Source organism: Topomyia yanbarensis, chromosome 3 (assembly GCF_030247195.1).
Source record: "Topomyia yanbarensis strain Yona2022 chromosome 3, ASM3024719v1, whole genome shotgun sequence".
NCBI lineage: Eukaryota > Metazoa > Arthropoda > Insecta > Diptera > Culicidae > Topomyia > Topomyia yanbarensis.
In genome coordinates, this window is record NC_080672.1 from 24,283,141 (window position 1) to 24,299,120 (window position 15,980).

Consider the following 15,980-nt stretch of genomic DNA (forward strand, 5'->3'; position numbering starts at 1 on the left):
CATTAGGGCCTAAGTCGCAATGTACTCAAATGGAGAAAAATCAGTTTCAATATTCGGCGAAGGTTTTCTAAATGTAGTTTTTATTGTAGGTATAAATTACTTTATGACCGTGTTTTTCCGGAAGCATTTTTCGTTAAACCTTATGACAATATAACAATGAATTTAATTCCTATGTGCTTTTAGTGGGTAGAAACTAAAAAAATTCTTACGCCCAATTTGCATCCCAGTCGTGAATTTGCCCTTCAGCAACCACCATTTGCGGAAGGGCTAAACCGTGTACATAATTTTCAGAAGGGCGCGGTAAATGGGCTAAACTGACTCTGTCTTGCTGGGTAGGGCTGGGTAAATGGGCGAGTTTGACAGTATACTTTTTAATAGGGCTCAGCAAATGGGCGTATAGAAACCCAATGTAAAAGAAAGGGCGCGTGAATCTTTTCTTCAAATTTCATGAAAATATCGAAATATTCGAATGTTTATGTGCAACAACTATCGAGTAGACATGATCATAGTAGATATTGCTTATCATTTATATAACAGAACTGCCGTTTATTCTTTTATTTGTGAATAATAACCGTACGCCCGCTTCTGTCTAAAAATGTAAGTTTGGCCTTTATATTCCGTATGAAAAGAAGGGCCTAAGTCGAAATCTCGAAGAAAATGCATGTTTCGCCGTTTTGTTTTCTTTAATTATATATCGAACTAAAAACCATTTTAACTAATTTTCACCTCAATCTTGTAGTATTTTTGTTGCATAATGTCGTAATAGCGAAAACGCAGTTTGTTTACATTTGCGATTTAAGCCCTAATGAAAAATCTAAATCTTCTTCACGCTCATTCAACATAACTCAAAACTGAGTTGCCAGCCACTCAATTTCATAAAAAGTACACATACACGGAAACGAAAAACTACCTAAAATTGAGTCCCTTTGACTCAATCTCGTGGTATCGTGGGGGAAGTTAAAATTAGGTAAACCGTGTTGAAGGTAGTTTCCATTTTACCACGGCAAAAATTACAACTCATTGATAGGTTTTTTATACTCAAATTTAAGTTGAATTTACCTAATTTTGAGTATACCCCAAACAACTCAAAAGTACCTTCCTCCACGGAAGACCTCGACTGAGTCGAATCTCTCGTTTTGTTTTTGACAACACTAATAAGTGCGAAAGCGACGCACAACTCAAAAGTAAGTTTAAAGAACTTATTATGCAGGTTGTTTTATTTAACCGTGTAGTCAAAAAACGAATTCTTTCTTACTCAGTTTTGAGTTCGAGTTGAAAATGTCAAAATTTGGGCACATTTTACTCAAAAACAAAATCTGAGAAATAACCATTTCATATTTATAATATATTTATATATAAACTCACCGATATTTAAAATTTTATTTTCCTGAACTTCCCGCTGTCAATACGATGTTTGAACCTCGGTCTGTCCATATATTCGGGAAACTTTTCTCTTCATAGACAGCATGCAGATTATGATCTCATAGTAACGGCTGGATCTGAAAAAAATAAAAGGAATTAGGTTAAACAACAATATAGAACTTGACGAAACTTACGGTAAGCTTTCCTGAATGTTTCCGCGTCTTCCTCTTCACAGCAAGGTTAGTTTTATTTTTTTTTTGTCGACGTCAGACTTTATTCATTTGATCGAAGTATTTTCTTCACCCAAAACATCAAAACTTAACGATTACTCATTGAGATGAGTTAATTTTTCTCAACTCAAAACTCATTTTTTTGACAGTTTGCCTTGATCACGCAGAAGAACCAGGCCTTTTTGAATCAACAAAACCTTTAGTTGAATCTAAAACGCGGCGAATGACTGTTTCAAACTGAAATGGGCGTTTTTCGAAAGCATGTATTTGGTTTAGTACAACAAATACTTCTATTTACATTTTAAATAGAAACATTGTTGAATCAAAATAAAAGTTGATAGATCTAACTGATCCCTTTGTTAAAAACCAACAGAATTTTTGTTTAATTTCAACTAAATTTGGTTGATACGAAAGATTTGTTATTGTTTCTTCAAACTTGTTTGTTCGGTTAAACTTATCATGATTTTGTTGTTTCAAACGAAATATTTGTTGAAACTACTGAAAAGCCAACAAATGAAATAGTTTGTAATTTCAATCAACAGTATTGATTGAATCAAACCTGAATCTTGTTTGTCACTATATCAAACGGGAAAATTGTTATTTAAAACCAAAATTTGTTTGTTTTTACTAATTTTTTTTCTGCGTTATTTAGGAATTTGAGTCCTGGGAACTCAAATTTTGAGTAGTTTTGAATGAGCGTGTTCATCTTGGTTCTATTCTAGTACTGTCTTCATAGCACTGTGCTGAGTGCAACCTGCAAAATTCAAATAAACCCATTATTATACATTATTATTTGAAAACATTTTGATTTCGCGTCGGATATGTTTGGTGATTTTTAAAGGTGTTTCGTGCGCATTATTTTTTTTCGGTGAGAAGTAAGATAAATGCAGAGTGACCAATTTAATGCTATCAAAATTTAAAAAGAACCGTTGCTCGCCGTACCGTATCACGGTAAGTAAGCTTAAGGAACAGCTCAGTTCTTGCAATTTATTCCGACTATTTTGCTAGTAATCCCCTGTTCTCATGAAATAATTACGAGTTGTATTCAGAAGACCACTTATTTGCTTTTGCTATTCGGCGGCGCTGTTAACGGAATGTCAGTTCTTTCGGTTGCAAGAATGCAAAAGTAGATACGGAAAACTAGATGTTGAGTAGTGCATAGTAAAAATATTTTTCATCTACCTACCTGTATTAGTTATATAATGGCATGTTAAATGTATTATTCTGCTTAGAAAGGGGCAAAGGATTTGTCGAATAGTAAACATCTGGGCCGTCGGTGACCGTCCTTATAAAAACGAGGTTTGGTCGTTCCGTCGAAACGAACAATGTCCAGTAGTTGGTATTTCGATGCGTTTCGTGCCTTTTTTCTTTATAGGACGTTAGAGATCATCCAGCCAAGCCAAAGATATTTATCCTGGCATCCAGATCACCCCTGTCACGTGGTGGATTGCTACATACAGCGGGTCACTCTCGGTTTCTAAGTAATCGCCAGTCATTCTACCGTGTAGCAATCATTCTGTTTGATTGCTCGTTTAAAAGAATGTTGTACTGTTGTAACTTAACACTGATGGTTTATTATCTCACACTTACATATGATTGACCCATTAGTTTGACCTTTATTTCCCCGGATGCACACGTGTCAAAGTAATAGGTTACACTATGCTAGAACGAGACCACATGACCACCCCCTCTACTAGTTATAGTCACTTGTTTAGGCTGTTAATTATAAAGTCGGATCGTTTATTGGCAACACAAATCAATTTATTTGGCATTTAAGTGACTAAGAGGCCAAGAAATATTTTTGAAAGTTGTATTTTGAATTAACAAATTGGGAACAATAAGCTTAGGGTGCTCATCCTACCCCGTCCTACCCTACACTCACGCCCATTCGCATCCATATCATCAGTTCCATTCGTCTCAGTAAGTGCTCACATTCACTTGCGTTGCGCACAAAGGTCGCACAATGGCCTTTGAATATTTGGAAATAGAGGATCCCGTGTACAAAGCTACCTGGCAGGAACGAGCCGAAGACGACTATGTTCTAGTTAAACCAACGGATTACAGTATGATTCCAGTTACCTGGCCGGATTGGAAACCGGAGCAGTGCTGCCTGAACAAGAGGTTTGTTTGGACGGAGATTCTGTTTTGTTTTGATGCGTTGAGAACCGTCTTATTCGTTCGTAGGTTTAAAGCCCTGGCAGATCGAATCAAAAATATGGACGTTCGGTTGGATGACGTTTGGTTGATAACGTATCCCAAGAGTGGTACAACCTGGTGCCAGGAAATGATTTGGCTTATCTGCAACAATCTGGATTACGAGAAGGCAAACAACGTACAGCTAACTGACAGATTTCCCTTTATGGAGTGAGTTTTGATGTTATCTTGATCTGTACCCTGTACTGAATGATTGTAAATTGTCATAGAATAAATGGGCTTCGCGAGCTGCCTCCCGGCATGGACCGTTTTCAGGCTACTCTTTCGATGGAATCGCCTAGGTTTATTAAAACTCACCTACCAGTCGCATTCCTGCCGGATCAAATTTGGACTGTAAAGCCGAGGCTGGTTCACGTTCGAAGAAATCCGAAAGCGGTTGCCGTTTCGTATTATCACCATTCCGTTTCACTGCACGGTTATAAGGGTACGATGGATCAGTTTGTTCGATCCATGCTCAACGAACTGCAGTACTATTCGCCCTATCATCGGCACGTGTTGGAGTACTGCAACCTGGAGTACGAGGATGATATGTTGCATTTATGTTACGAGGATATGAAACGGGTTTGTGAATTGATTATCTCTATTTTTTCGGAAAATTGTTTATAATTTGTGTTATAGGATCTAAAGGGAACATTGAATCAAGTTTGCAAATTTTTCAACAAAGCGTACTCCGAAGAACAGCTCGCAACGCTAGCTCAGCATTTGTCATTTGAGTCGATGAAGGATAATAGTGCCGTCAATGCTCGGCAGTGGGTGGAATATTGTTTGAAGAAAACGGACCGAGCCGATAAAATCAAGGACGCCAACTATCAATTCATACGACGGGGAGAATCCGATGGTTGGAAGTCTGAGCTGAGCGGGGAACTGGCGCAGGAAATAGACGAGTGGACGAGACGGATGGTGACCGAACCGGAGCAGCGGGAGCTATTCCGTTGTGATTAGTTTTTAACGACGATGATTGTATTATACTATTTGTACAAGAGTTTGTTATTTGTTGGTTAGGGGGTTGCTATAAATATAACACGATTGTTAAGTTTTATCATTCACTTTTGTGGCTGTGATCTTTTGAATGTTGTTACGGAAAAAATTAACGAAAAAATTCTTCTCACGCAATTTTCCAGTGCGCGAAGGGATTCTTTTCCGTTGCGGTGGAGCACCATCAGTTGATAACCCCTGAGGGTCACTTACGTCCGTTTCTTAGAGTGTCGCTTTCGTCCACACTATCGTGACTGCTAGAGTGACTTGGATATTGCTCTGGCTTATTTTTTCAGTTTGGAGGTAACGTCATGAAGTTTCTATGTTTGTAAGGGTGAATGTATACCTCGTACTAAAAGAAAACAACGACGCTCGTGATATAGTGATAACCTTTATTTCTTGTAAAATATATCCCGATATATGTACAGTTTTGTTACAATTTCAGCAGAGATACATCTTTCTCTTCAAGTACGATTTGACTAATTAGTTATCGATTGTATACTAAATTGATTTTTTTCCATTTCCACGCATATAACGCCAAACCAAAAGGTAAACTCAATTGTAAACCTGTCTAGATTGCGATGCAAGATTTGTCAAGTGGAGGGTGATTGCTACAGAAAAATGTAATCTTAACTCTGAGGGGAAAAACCAAAGGTTGCCAAACTGTTTTATTGCATTCGTCTATTCAAAATCATCCTAAATTTGGTTTTCAATATAATCCTGTACACTATTTGTATCTATTAACAAGCTACTAAGATAAATATGCTAAAAAAATCATAACATCAAAGCGGCGATGGTATTTAAATATGCTCTGAACGTACTAATGCTCCTATAATTCTAAACGATCCAATGCTCAAGAGTGCTTAAGTATGCCGTTTCGTAATCAATCACCACGTGACAGACCACTTCCACGGTAAATTCCCGGTACAAAGCAAGTTAATTTAAACTTATTACCTACGGCTGTTTGCTACAAAACGAGCAGCTGACCAATACCACCAATGTTTCAACAAATGTTTTTTTTGTTTTCATAAGTTAATGTTTCCCTTACTTCAGAGATCTTCAATACTCTAAGAAAGTTGGAGACGCGCAACAGCTGTCACATAAAACTACCCTAAGATGCGCTCCATGAGATGCATGTTACTGTGCTATCAAATCAAAATGCTACTTAATTTGAGGTCTACCTTCTCGGCTGGGTGCATAAAAATGCTATTGAAATAGCACAAATTAAGGTTGTTTTGCTGCTGTTTTCACTATATACCTATTAATAACGAAAGTGAGAATGTGTGTGTGTGGAAGCTTGATCTGTGCACAGAAAAGTAGCGCGGACATGTTGGAATATCATGCCTAATAATATCGTGCATTTTGCTAGAGGTGTACAGTGCAATATTTCCATATATGGTGTGGCGTATATTCCTTTCAGCTGAAGACATTTGTTTGAATTCCTTCGGGGTGCTACTTAGTTGTGAGCGTTTAGACACAAGGAAAGACATTTGCGAAAACTCGGGCAACTGAAGGCTGGATGATTGTTGTTATCCTAAATGTCAGAAATTGATATAATTTACAAATCATTTCCCATATTTATTCTTTGGCATTTGTTCTAATCTTTTTGTTTTTTCTTGATATTTTCAGATGGCTATCAATTGCACGATTTCGTAATTGAATGACGATTGCAGACAAAACGAGGTAAGTTCCATACAGTTTGTGAGGCTGCATTTAAGAAAAATTGAAATAGATTTTTAAAGAAAAGCAACTGGTTCCGATAGCATTTAAATTAAACAATTGAGTGTAAAATTTCAATAAGTTTTCGCTGATTCGAGCCATTTGAAATATTCGTCCTTATGTTCAAAAATCCCCCAACCTTCATGAAGCTCGTATAAATTCACGTGCAGAAGCGAGAGACAACTTGCAGAAACATATTCAATCTTGACTCTAGCCCCACTATCATTGATTAAAACATCTTATTTTTATACAAATTTTGATTATTGTCATTCTTTGATTCTGATTCTGCACAGCGTTAATATTCCTGTATTTGTGATCGCCTCTCCTTTCTCGCTAGCCACATTTTCCCCTGGAAAAGCGTTCTTCGTCGCTGATTACATGCTAAATCTTCGTCTTTCGATCTTAACCAAAATGTAATACAATTATGGCACTTACAATTCTAAATTCCACAAATAATTGATTGACACAATGCTAAGGACACACGACGAAAAAAAGTCAACGTACAAAAGAATCAAAACCTAGAACACGGTGGCAGTTTGCTTTTTGCGATGTGTGCACAGTTACAACACGTGAATCAAAGCATGCGATCCGGCGTTTGCTATCCTCCCGCCCGTAGCGGTCGCTACCGATGAATTGCTCCTGGGTTCGGGTACCTCAATGGCCAACGGCAGTCAGCATCGCCCAAAGTGATTGCCGCTACCAGCTTCGCCACTCGTCGGAGGAGGTGTCAGTAATCGTACTTCTCGCTGGACCAGCCGAGCACGGTTTTAAAATCGCTCGGATGTTGAACCTCATTGCGGAAGTTGTGCTCGATCATTAAGTACTTGCGCCGGGATTTGGCAACGTTGTGCCACCGGTAGCGCAGTTTTTTGAACGCTAAAATGTCGATGATGTACTTTTCGATGAAGAGCGCTATCAGAAAGTTGGCAAATCCATATCCCACCAGGTAGGCTCGGAAAATCATGTCTTCCTCGGGTATCACTAGCTGAAAGAGGTCACTAAGCCATACCGGAGGATACACCGTCAGTATTACGGATATGATTGTGTTGATTATGATACTGGCCAGAAAACCGTAGTTGGAAAATATCGATCTGCGATACGGGGCTCCCTTGGAGAAGACTATAGCTAGAATGATATACTGGTAACAGGAGATGCAGAATATCGCGTAATTTTCGTAGCAACCCAGATCGTTGAGGGCCAACTCTTCGGTATAGTTGAATGGCGTAAACCAAGGTTGTGTCTGAATGTGATACCAACCAGCAACCTGGAATCCCAGCGCTACTATCAGATGTAGTGCCAGCGAAAGCAGGGGGCTTAACGATATCAACGAGTTCGACGGAACTTGCTTGACCAGTGGACCATCGTACGATGAAGTCTTCCCGAAGAAGAATGCCACCACGGATATGATGAAGAGATCAATATATAGGAACTCGAAATCCGTAAGGTTCGAATCAATCGAGTAAAGGATTAGTACGGACGCAAATTGAACCAGAGAATAGGCTGCCATATATTTAAAGATTCCAAACGAAGTAACCAGGGCCGCACGTCCCTCCTTGATAACCTTCGGTACGCAAGCGATCGTGGGGTTCTTTGAGGTAAATGGCGACGCCACCGAACTTTCCGCATCTGATAAAGAAATTCCGGTATGAGCAGCTTTCAACGCTCCACAATCGTTGGCTCCGTCTCCGCACATCGCTACATAATATCCCAGATTTTGAAGGTCACTTATCAAATGTTGTTTCTGATCTGGAGACATTCTTGCAAACACGGTCCCGAATGTTAAAATAGTAGGCACAACCTCCGGGAAGTGTTCCTTAATCACAGCCCACGTCTGTCCGGTCAATGCAAATCTAAACGAACCACCCTTCCCTACCATATCAACCGTCACCGAATTTTCATTCTCGCCATCCATGGTAATATGATGTCCATCCTTCTCGAAGCCACTCAACTGCGTCGACAGTGTGCACGTATCTATCGTTTCGCAACTACTTACACTATTCGACTGGGTCATGAGAGTATAGTTTCCGTTCCGCTTATCTCCGCTAACCTTATTATCGTTAATGATATCCGACTGGGTGAGCTGCGGTTGTCCAGTTACACCGTAACTCAAAAAATACTTGTTTGAACTACTCTTATCTACATGCGCCGTCAGTGTTACCAGACTTTGTCCCGGCATGACCATTCCGCAGTCATGTGCCACGCTAGCAGCTGTCAGCAAGTTGTCCCCGGTAACCATTACGCAGCGTATGTTGGCCTTATTTAAACTATCAATCACTTCTTCCGTGTCCGCCTTAAGCCGATTCTCCAGTATCACGAGACCCAAAAATTCCAAATCACATTCAATCTTCTCCCGCGAAACTTTCTGAATCTTCGAGTAGTTCATCTTTTTGTCCAACGACTTGTAAGCGATTGCAATTATCCGGTAGCCTTGCTGTGCATAGAATCCTAGCTTACTCGTAAAGTCTTCAGGAATACTCGCCGGTTTGCATAGACTGTTGATCATCTCGGGTGAACCCTTGACGTAAACATTGAAATGATTGTCTGACAGCTTCCTAGTGATAACCGACATTCTCTGCAGCGCACTGGTGAATGAAAACTCCCGCACTATCCCAATATCGTTGGAATTATCATACGCCACATCCAATTCCAAGTTTGTATCATTTGCCGGATCCCTCCGCGGAGGTTTAACGATCGTAGGAAACAATAGATCATACTTAGTCTCATCGGAAACGTTTGCCTCTTCCAGGATCCAACCGGTGGATTCGAAGATTTTCAAATCCAGCGGATCACCGCGCATTTCTCCGTTTACAAAAGTTATCGAATGACACGTCACCATTCCACTCAGCAACTGTTCCGACATCGGCAACCTGCTAATTTGGGTCAGCGGGATCTGAAAATGGTTGGTACTATCCATTGGCAAAACACCCCACATATCGAGCCCATCTTCGGTCAGTGTTCCCGTCTTGTCAAAGCACACACAATCTATACTACCAGAAACGTTGATTGCCCTTGGTGAAACGCAATAAATGTTGTTCTTTTTCAGTCGCTTTTGAGCGTACATTCGTCCAACCGTCATAGCTGCCGGAAGCGCCGGAGGCACAGCGATGGTTATGAGATCCAGTGATTCAACGACAATCTTGAGAGCGGTTACTCCCCGCAACACCTTCGTTATGACGGTGTAAATGAAACCGCACCCAGCGACGATGGCTAATACCATGATAAATTTGTACGAATCTTTCTCGAATTTATAATCCACCGGAGGTGGGTAAAGAATCGATCGAATAAGACCTCCTTTGGCGGTGATGTTTCCCGTGTTTATAACTTTGACCAAAACTTTCTCGCTTCCAATGTATCTCGTCTGAATCACTTTCGTCCCGCAGAACAAAGTATGTCGGGCATGGTCTTTCTTATCATAGTACAGCTCTCGCTTCAAGGGTAGAGGAGTTTTCGTTACGGGTACACTTTCTCCGGTCAGCATCGATTCGTCAAGGATACAGTTTCCCGAAATCAAAACCGCATCGCATTGCATTGTACATCCGTTAGCCGGAATCTCCACGACATCGCCTGGCACCAGAAACCGGGTCTCTGTTTGTTGCGGCTCACATTCATCCGTCAAAACAGTCGCCGTGTCACTACTCTTCACCGTCGAGTACAAAGCTTTTTGATTTTTCTGCGTTTGGATGATCGATAGCGAGATACCGAAGGCACTCATTAGCAGGATAACCGTTGCGTAATAATAGTAATCGTAAGCGAACCACAAGCACACGGAGAAAATTTGAAACACATAGAAAGGGTTCAAAACTTCCAGAAAGAGCAGCGTGAATACTCCACGGAGCGGGATCAGAATTTCGTTGCTGCCGTACACCAACCGGCGGATGCTCTGCTCGTACAGCGACAGTCCCTTGTTATGATGAAGCGTCACACTCGGCACGTCCACATCCAGTCCCATCAGTTTCAGAAAGCGCTTCGTCTCGCTGCTCCAGATGTAGCGAAGTTTTTTGCAGGTGAAGAATCGAATCGAGTTGAAGTGTTCGAATTTGCCTCCGCGTCGATGGAAGGCCACCTGGAAGGGGCTGCACTGGTTGAAGAAGCCAACCCGGTCGGTGATGCCGATTAGTTGTAGCTCTTTGGCGATGTTTTCTCCATTGGGGGAGAGTTTTTTACCGGGGGTGGTGAGTTCTCTGTAAAGGTATAGAAAAGAAAAGAATATTAAGATGTTGTTTGGTGGACAGGAATGGTTAGGTAAAGGATACTCGAAATTCATTCAAATAATCTTAATTGTATAACTTAATCCCAGTTCTGTGAAACCGATGAAAAGAGAATCTGCTTTTAAAAGTTTTTTTAGTTAATCCTGCCCGTTACTTTCAATAATCACGTTACACGTAAAACGCCTCGTGATTACATACTAATAAATAGTAAAATTTTCATATGTCAAATATTCAACCTCGCAATTCACGATATTTTTGCTGTCACAGTCAATGTGGCTGTTGGTATCGTAGACTAGAAGTACTCCTGTATTGCACAACATATCTTCCGCATGAATAATCTGATCATTTCAAAAGGGTTGTATAACACAAGCAGAAATAATGTTTCTACACACCATCAGAACGATTCACATCATTTGGGACGAATCTGTATACATCCAATGCAGCAAAACGGCCATTGTTGGTATGATGTAGGAGGGAAGAAGTGTTAGATGTAATACTTTGCTCCGACAGTATTACACAATCATAAGAATTTGGCAAACTAGCTCAGGTCTAATTAGCTCAAATCTTGAAAACATCTCCTTAATGCTCAAGAGAATCGCAGATTTCTCCAAGTGATGTACAAAATGTGAAGTTTATTCTCACGATGTCCACCAATCTACTGTCGGTGAGTCAAAACGTGCGATGTGCTTACGAGTTGCGTTTCAACAACCATAGCGTTAAAGTAATTGACAAGCTGATTGCAACCGGAATTCTTAATTTAAACAATGTGTTCAGCTTAGTCGAGTCATTGTCAGCAAACTTGAACGACTGATATAGACAAATGTTTTACCTGAGTATCGCTAAATTGAAGGTATTGAAGAATGGTTTAGCATGTAGAATACACTTTAAAAACAAACCAACCGAAATATGACGTTTCAATGACACACGATTTTAAACAAAAGCGTAGGTGTGACATGATCAAGGTAAAAAAAAAATATTGGACACACTGTGGAAAGTCTCTAGTTGGGTGTGTTAACCACGTCACCATCGAGAAACTGGGATGAAATCATCACAAATTCTCAACAGTAGCGTGATTAATACCTACTAATGGACGCATCGACCTCCAATGTCTTTTATAAGTAAATTGTCACCGCCCCTCTCTTCGATCGGCCAAATCTAATTTTAGGTCCAGTGGACTGCGATCAGGCTTGATATATTATCACTGTTTGCGTCCAATTAGTTAGCTCAGTCACTCCTAGACTTTGGTAGCGAATAGAAATATGGAAGAGCATGTTGAAGTCTGCCCTCAAAGCGAGATAACGAGAGAAATTTGGCTGATCGAGGAGAGGGAGAGGTGACGATTTGCTTATAGGACACATTGAGGGTTGATGGGTCCATTAATAGGTATTGGGGTTGTGACGATGATCGCGATACTGTCGAGAATCTTTGATAATATCATCACAGTTCCTCGATGGCGGAGTCGTTAACGCACGCAACTAGAGACTACATATCTTTTCTCAGTGTTTTACCAAAAAGAAGGTGATTTTTTACCGTTTCTTCATTCTCACCGTTCCGGTCATTCTTTCTCTGCCTATTTTACAGTGCACGCCCCTATATACCTTGGAAAACCAATATTCGTGGAGCTAAGGTAGCGTTTGAAACGATAAAAACAGTTTTACCATTTAAAGAGCTGTTATGGGTCTGTGGGAAGATATACAACCAAGAATAGTTCGCCTAGTTCCTAAGGCGAAGGATGTCATCTTTGAGCTTTATAACATTAAAAATCGGCGTTCGCATGTCTTACAGGGATAAGACTCTCTCCAAAGCCACTTGGCCGGAAAAAACTACTTTCATGAATTTGAGAATAATTCAACAAACCAACGATCAATTATCAGGATTGCTGCTGAGAGGAATTCATCTGGTGGTAGTGTATAGCTAAGCGCTTCTGTGTCTGGTAAAGCCAAGGAGGATATATGGCCCTCCGAAACAATTTAAGATTCTGCTCACTAAACAAAATTCAATTGCAGTCTGCTGATAATCACAACTCATTTAATGCTACCGTCATTGCAAACTCGCCTGGTAAACAACTTCAATGTCAAAACGACAAATTTGATGGCATCACTTCTGTTCGCTCAGGTAAACACTCAAAGAATATATGTCCTCCCGAAGTTACGAAGTTAGTAATACTGCGCACCTTCAAAAATGCCGCTTCCCATCGCAGTCAGCCGCTGGATACAACAGTTTCGTCGCAGTCATCTGCAATCTATTTGACCCGGTCGCGCTCATCATTGACTTCAACCAATTAAATGAAGGTAGCTCACCAACCAATTTCTCTTGGTGTATTACCAGAATGTACGATGGATGAGAACCAAAACGCAACCATTTTGACTGGAGCTCTCCGTGCAGTAGATATGATGTCAACGTCCTGACTGAGACCTGGCTACGTGATGACGTTTTAACTTCAGAGCTTTCGCTGAACGATGTGATATACCGCTGCGATCGCATCTATGTGTCTAGTCACCTGAACCGCGGCAGGGGTGTCCTCATTGCGCTGAAGAACAATCTAGTAGAGCTTATCCGAAGTTGAAAGTTTGAAGTAAATTGTTGTACGCATCACCCTTCCGCATCAGTTTGATTTGTATAAAACTCAAGCTAATATCGTTCAAAACTATTTTTGGCAATACCAGCAGCTCCGACAGTGATCTCATCGTTGATGATTACAATCTACCTCGCCTTCAGTGGTCGTTTGTTTCCTACCTACTAATGCTTCATCAGAACAAGAAGAAACTATAACAGAATCTATGATTGTACGCATGCGATTTGTACAAAATCTGTTCACTCACGAATGCGCATGGAAGAATTCTCGATCTTGCGTTCGTGAACAACGTCGACATCACAGAGCTGCTTGAACCCTCACTATACTCAAAGTCGATTCCCATCACAAATCCTTTGTGCTAGGCTGCACTTCGCATTCGTACGTATAAAAACACGCGTAGTACTGGCGTCCCGCAAGGCAGCCATCTTGGCCCACTTATGTTTATATTATTTATTAACGATATCTGTAGTCGTATCAAGTCTGGAAAATTGTTGTATGCAGATGATATAAAAATATCTTTCGAACGAACGCTTAGGGACTTGATGCTGCAGTACTCCAAGAAGATATCAGCACTTTTCAAGACTGGTGCTCGCTTAACGGAATGGAAGTCAATGTTATGGGGTTTTCGATTGATTGACACTGGTGTAGTGGAGTGCACTGAAACTGCACCGTTGTTGCACTTTCTAGCAGAAGTGCAGAAAACTGGGTATATTCCATTGACACTTCTGCTAGAAAGTGCACTACCAGTGCAATCCACTACACCGGTGTCAATCAATCGAAAATCCCATTAGTAAATGCAAAGATATAAGATTATGGCGGTCATTTTTTCCAGGACACTTGAATATAACCTACGAGGAATAGCTATCAAAAGAGTCGGTTCGAGCCGACAAAAAACAGCTTTTCCAGTCATACCACTGCGACATTTGCCTAAACTTTCAGCATGCTAGGCCTTTTAAAGCGTAACACTGCAGACTTAGATGATTTCTACGCACTAAGGTCTCTTCACTATGCCCTGATCAGAACTGTTCTGGAGTGCGATGTTTAAGCGTACCGTTCATAGTGATTGGTCGTAAACAACAATAAGGGTGATTATCTGGAAAAGAAGTACAGAGTAATTCAACCGGATACAAACTCCATCAAGCTACGTATATCGAGAAGTGGGCACAACGTTTTGAGATCTCGGCTACTAACAGTATAAGTAGATACCCTAATAAAAAATATTATAGACGAACTTTAACCCATATAGTCCTACGATTCCACATATGGTTTGGATGATACACTGAACAGGTCGTTAGGCTCGAGAATCGTAAGATGTTTATTAGGGAAATTAACTAGCCAATAATCTGTTGGTCCAATTAAGGCACAAAAGTCCAGGTGTCCAAACAAACAAAATTGTAATGAATCGAAGAGTGTTTCGAGAATAGCATATGCCACGCGAAATCATACATTCCAACTAAGTACCTTCCCCCAATAGCTTGAAATATTCGTTGAGGTAGACTTAACTGGTGATTCGCGCAATATGAAGTCAAATTCTGGCATTCGCATCGTATTAGGTGGTGGAGCAATCGCTTAAGGTTCACGGAAACAAAGTTCCAGTTTCGCAACAAAGTGCTTCCCAGAGCATTCAGCGTTCAAGTAATCGCACCATTCCGCAAACCTACGGTACCTGGAGTAGCATTGGTGCAGTAATGAAACATTTACGGACTGCAGGCACTAAATGGGTAGCAAGAATGGTACGATGATCCCTATCAAAACGGAACTGACACATGGCGCTTGAAGCGAATCAAATGAAACATGAGTCTTCCAATGTACCGCAGGTTATCAACACTCTGCGTTCGCCATATGGTCGACCAGAGCTACTGATATGACCACTTATCGAGAAATTTTATAGTTCCTCTGCACCCAGATACGATAGACTTGAGACTGTGCTTGGAGTTTGGATTCACAGTACAAAATCTTGTTGACCATTTGAAGGCAGCGAATCAGTTAATGCATTTGTCCAACTCAACCAATGGCAGCTAATATTTTCGGTTCATTGCAGTTACTGTGCAATCTTTCAACGGAGCAATCAGTTACCAGACTATTCTGTTTCAGAGGATGAGGGAAAGCTCTAGTCGGGTGATATTTTGAAGTCGGATAAAGAAATACGATCGAGAGATACCGTGGAGCGAATAACGCGGCATATGGGACGAGAGATGGAAACCGGATTTATGTGGCGAGATACATAACCAAACTTCTCGGATAGCTACCCTATGTCATTGTGGGGCCTTTTTTTACAATGGAGACCTTTACGTCCTAGCCCAGTACACGTGCTATTGGTAGGGTCCAATCTACTGGCATCCCATGTGGGACATTTTTCTTAGGCCCCACTTCTGACATACCATGCGAGGCTGACTTGTGTGCTCACCTTTTTCATTCCTTGCTAGGCTTACTTTTGTACTAGCCTCTACCATACCATGTGAGGCTGACTTTTGTGCTCAACCTTAACATACCGTGTGACGGTACCGGTAGCCTACAGGTAATCTGGATGGTAGCAGCCGAGACTGCGTTCCACTTCTCCACCGTTTGACACATCCGCTGAATAAGGGTATCCGGGGTTGTGTCCCAGCCACAGACGTCAAGCATTGCTCTTCTTTCGACGTCGAACCGATGACATGCGAACAGTATGTGTTCGGCAGTTTCGTCTACACCCGGGCA

General features: G+C 41.0%; 2 protein-coding genes across 2 annotated transcripts in view; one reads left to right on the forward strand and one right to left on the reverse strand.

Moving 5' to 3' along the window:
* The first annotated feature begins 3,511 nt into the window (after positions 1–3,511).
* On the forward strand, positions 3,512–4,845 carry LOC131689883 (luciferin sulfotransferase-like). Its single transcript, XM_058975237.1, has 4 exons — positions 3,512–3,713; positions 3,777–3,956; positions 4,016–4,367; positions 4,425–4,845. Exons 1-4 carry the CDS (start codon positions 3,556–3,558, stop codon positions 4,746–4,748), a joined length of 1,014 nt encoding a protein of 337 aa, XP_058831220.1. The 5' UTR covers positions 3,512–3,555; the 3' UTR covers positions 4,749–4,845.
* Positions 4,846–5,152: 307 nt separating this feature from the next.
* LOC131693599 (polyamine-transporting ATPase 13A3) overlaps positions 5,153–15,980 on the reverse strand; it is a 57,201-nt gene continuing 46,373 nt past the window's right edge. The window contains exon 3 of the mRNA XM_058981522.1: positions 5,153–10,681. Coding sequence (XP_058837505.1) covers positions 7,228–10,681 — 3,454 coding nt within the window. The 3' untranslated portion in view covers positions 5,153–7,227. The remainder of the gene's footprint in view (positions 10,682–15,980) is intronic.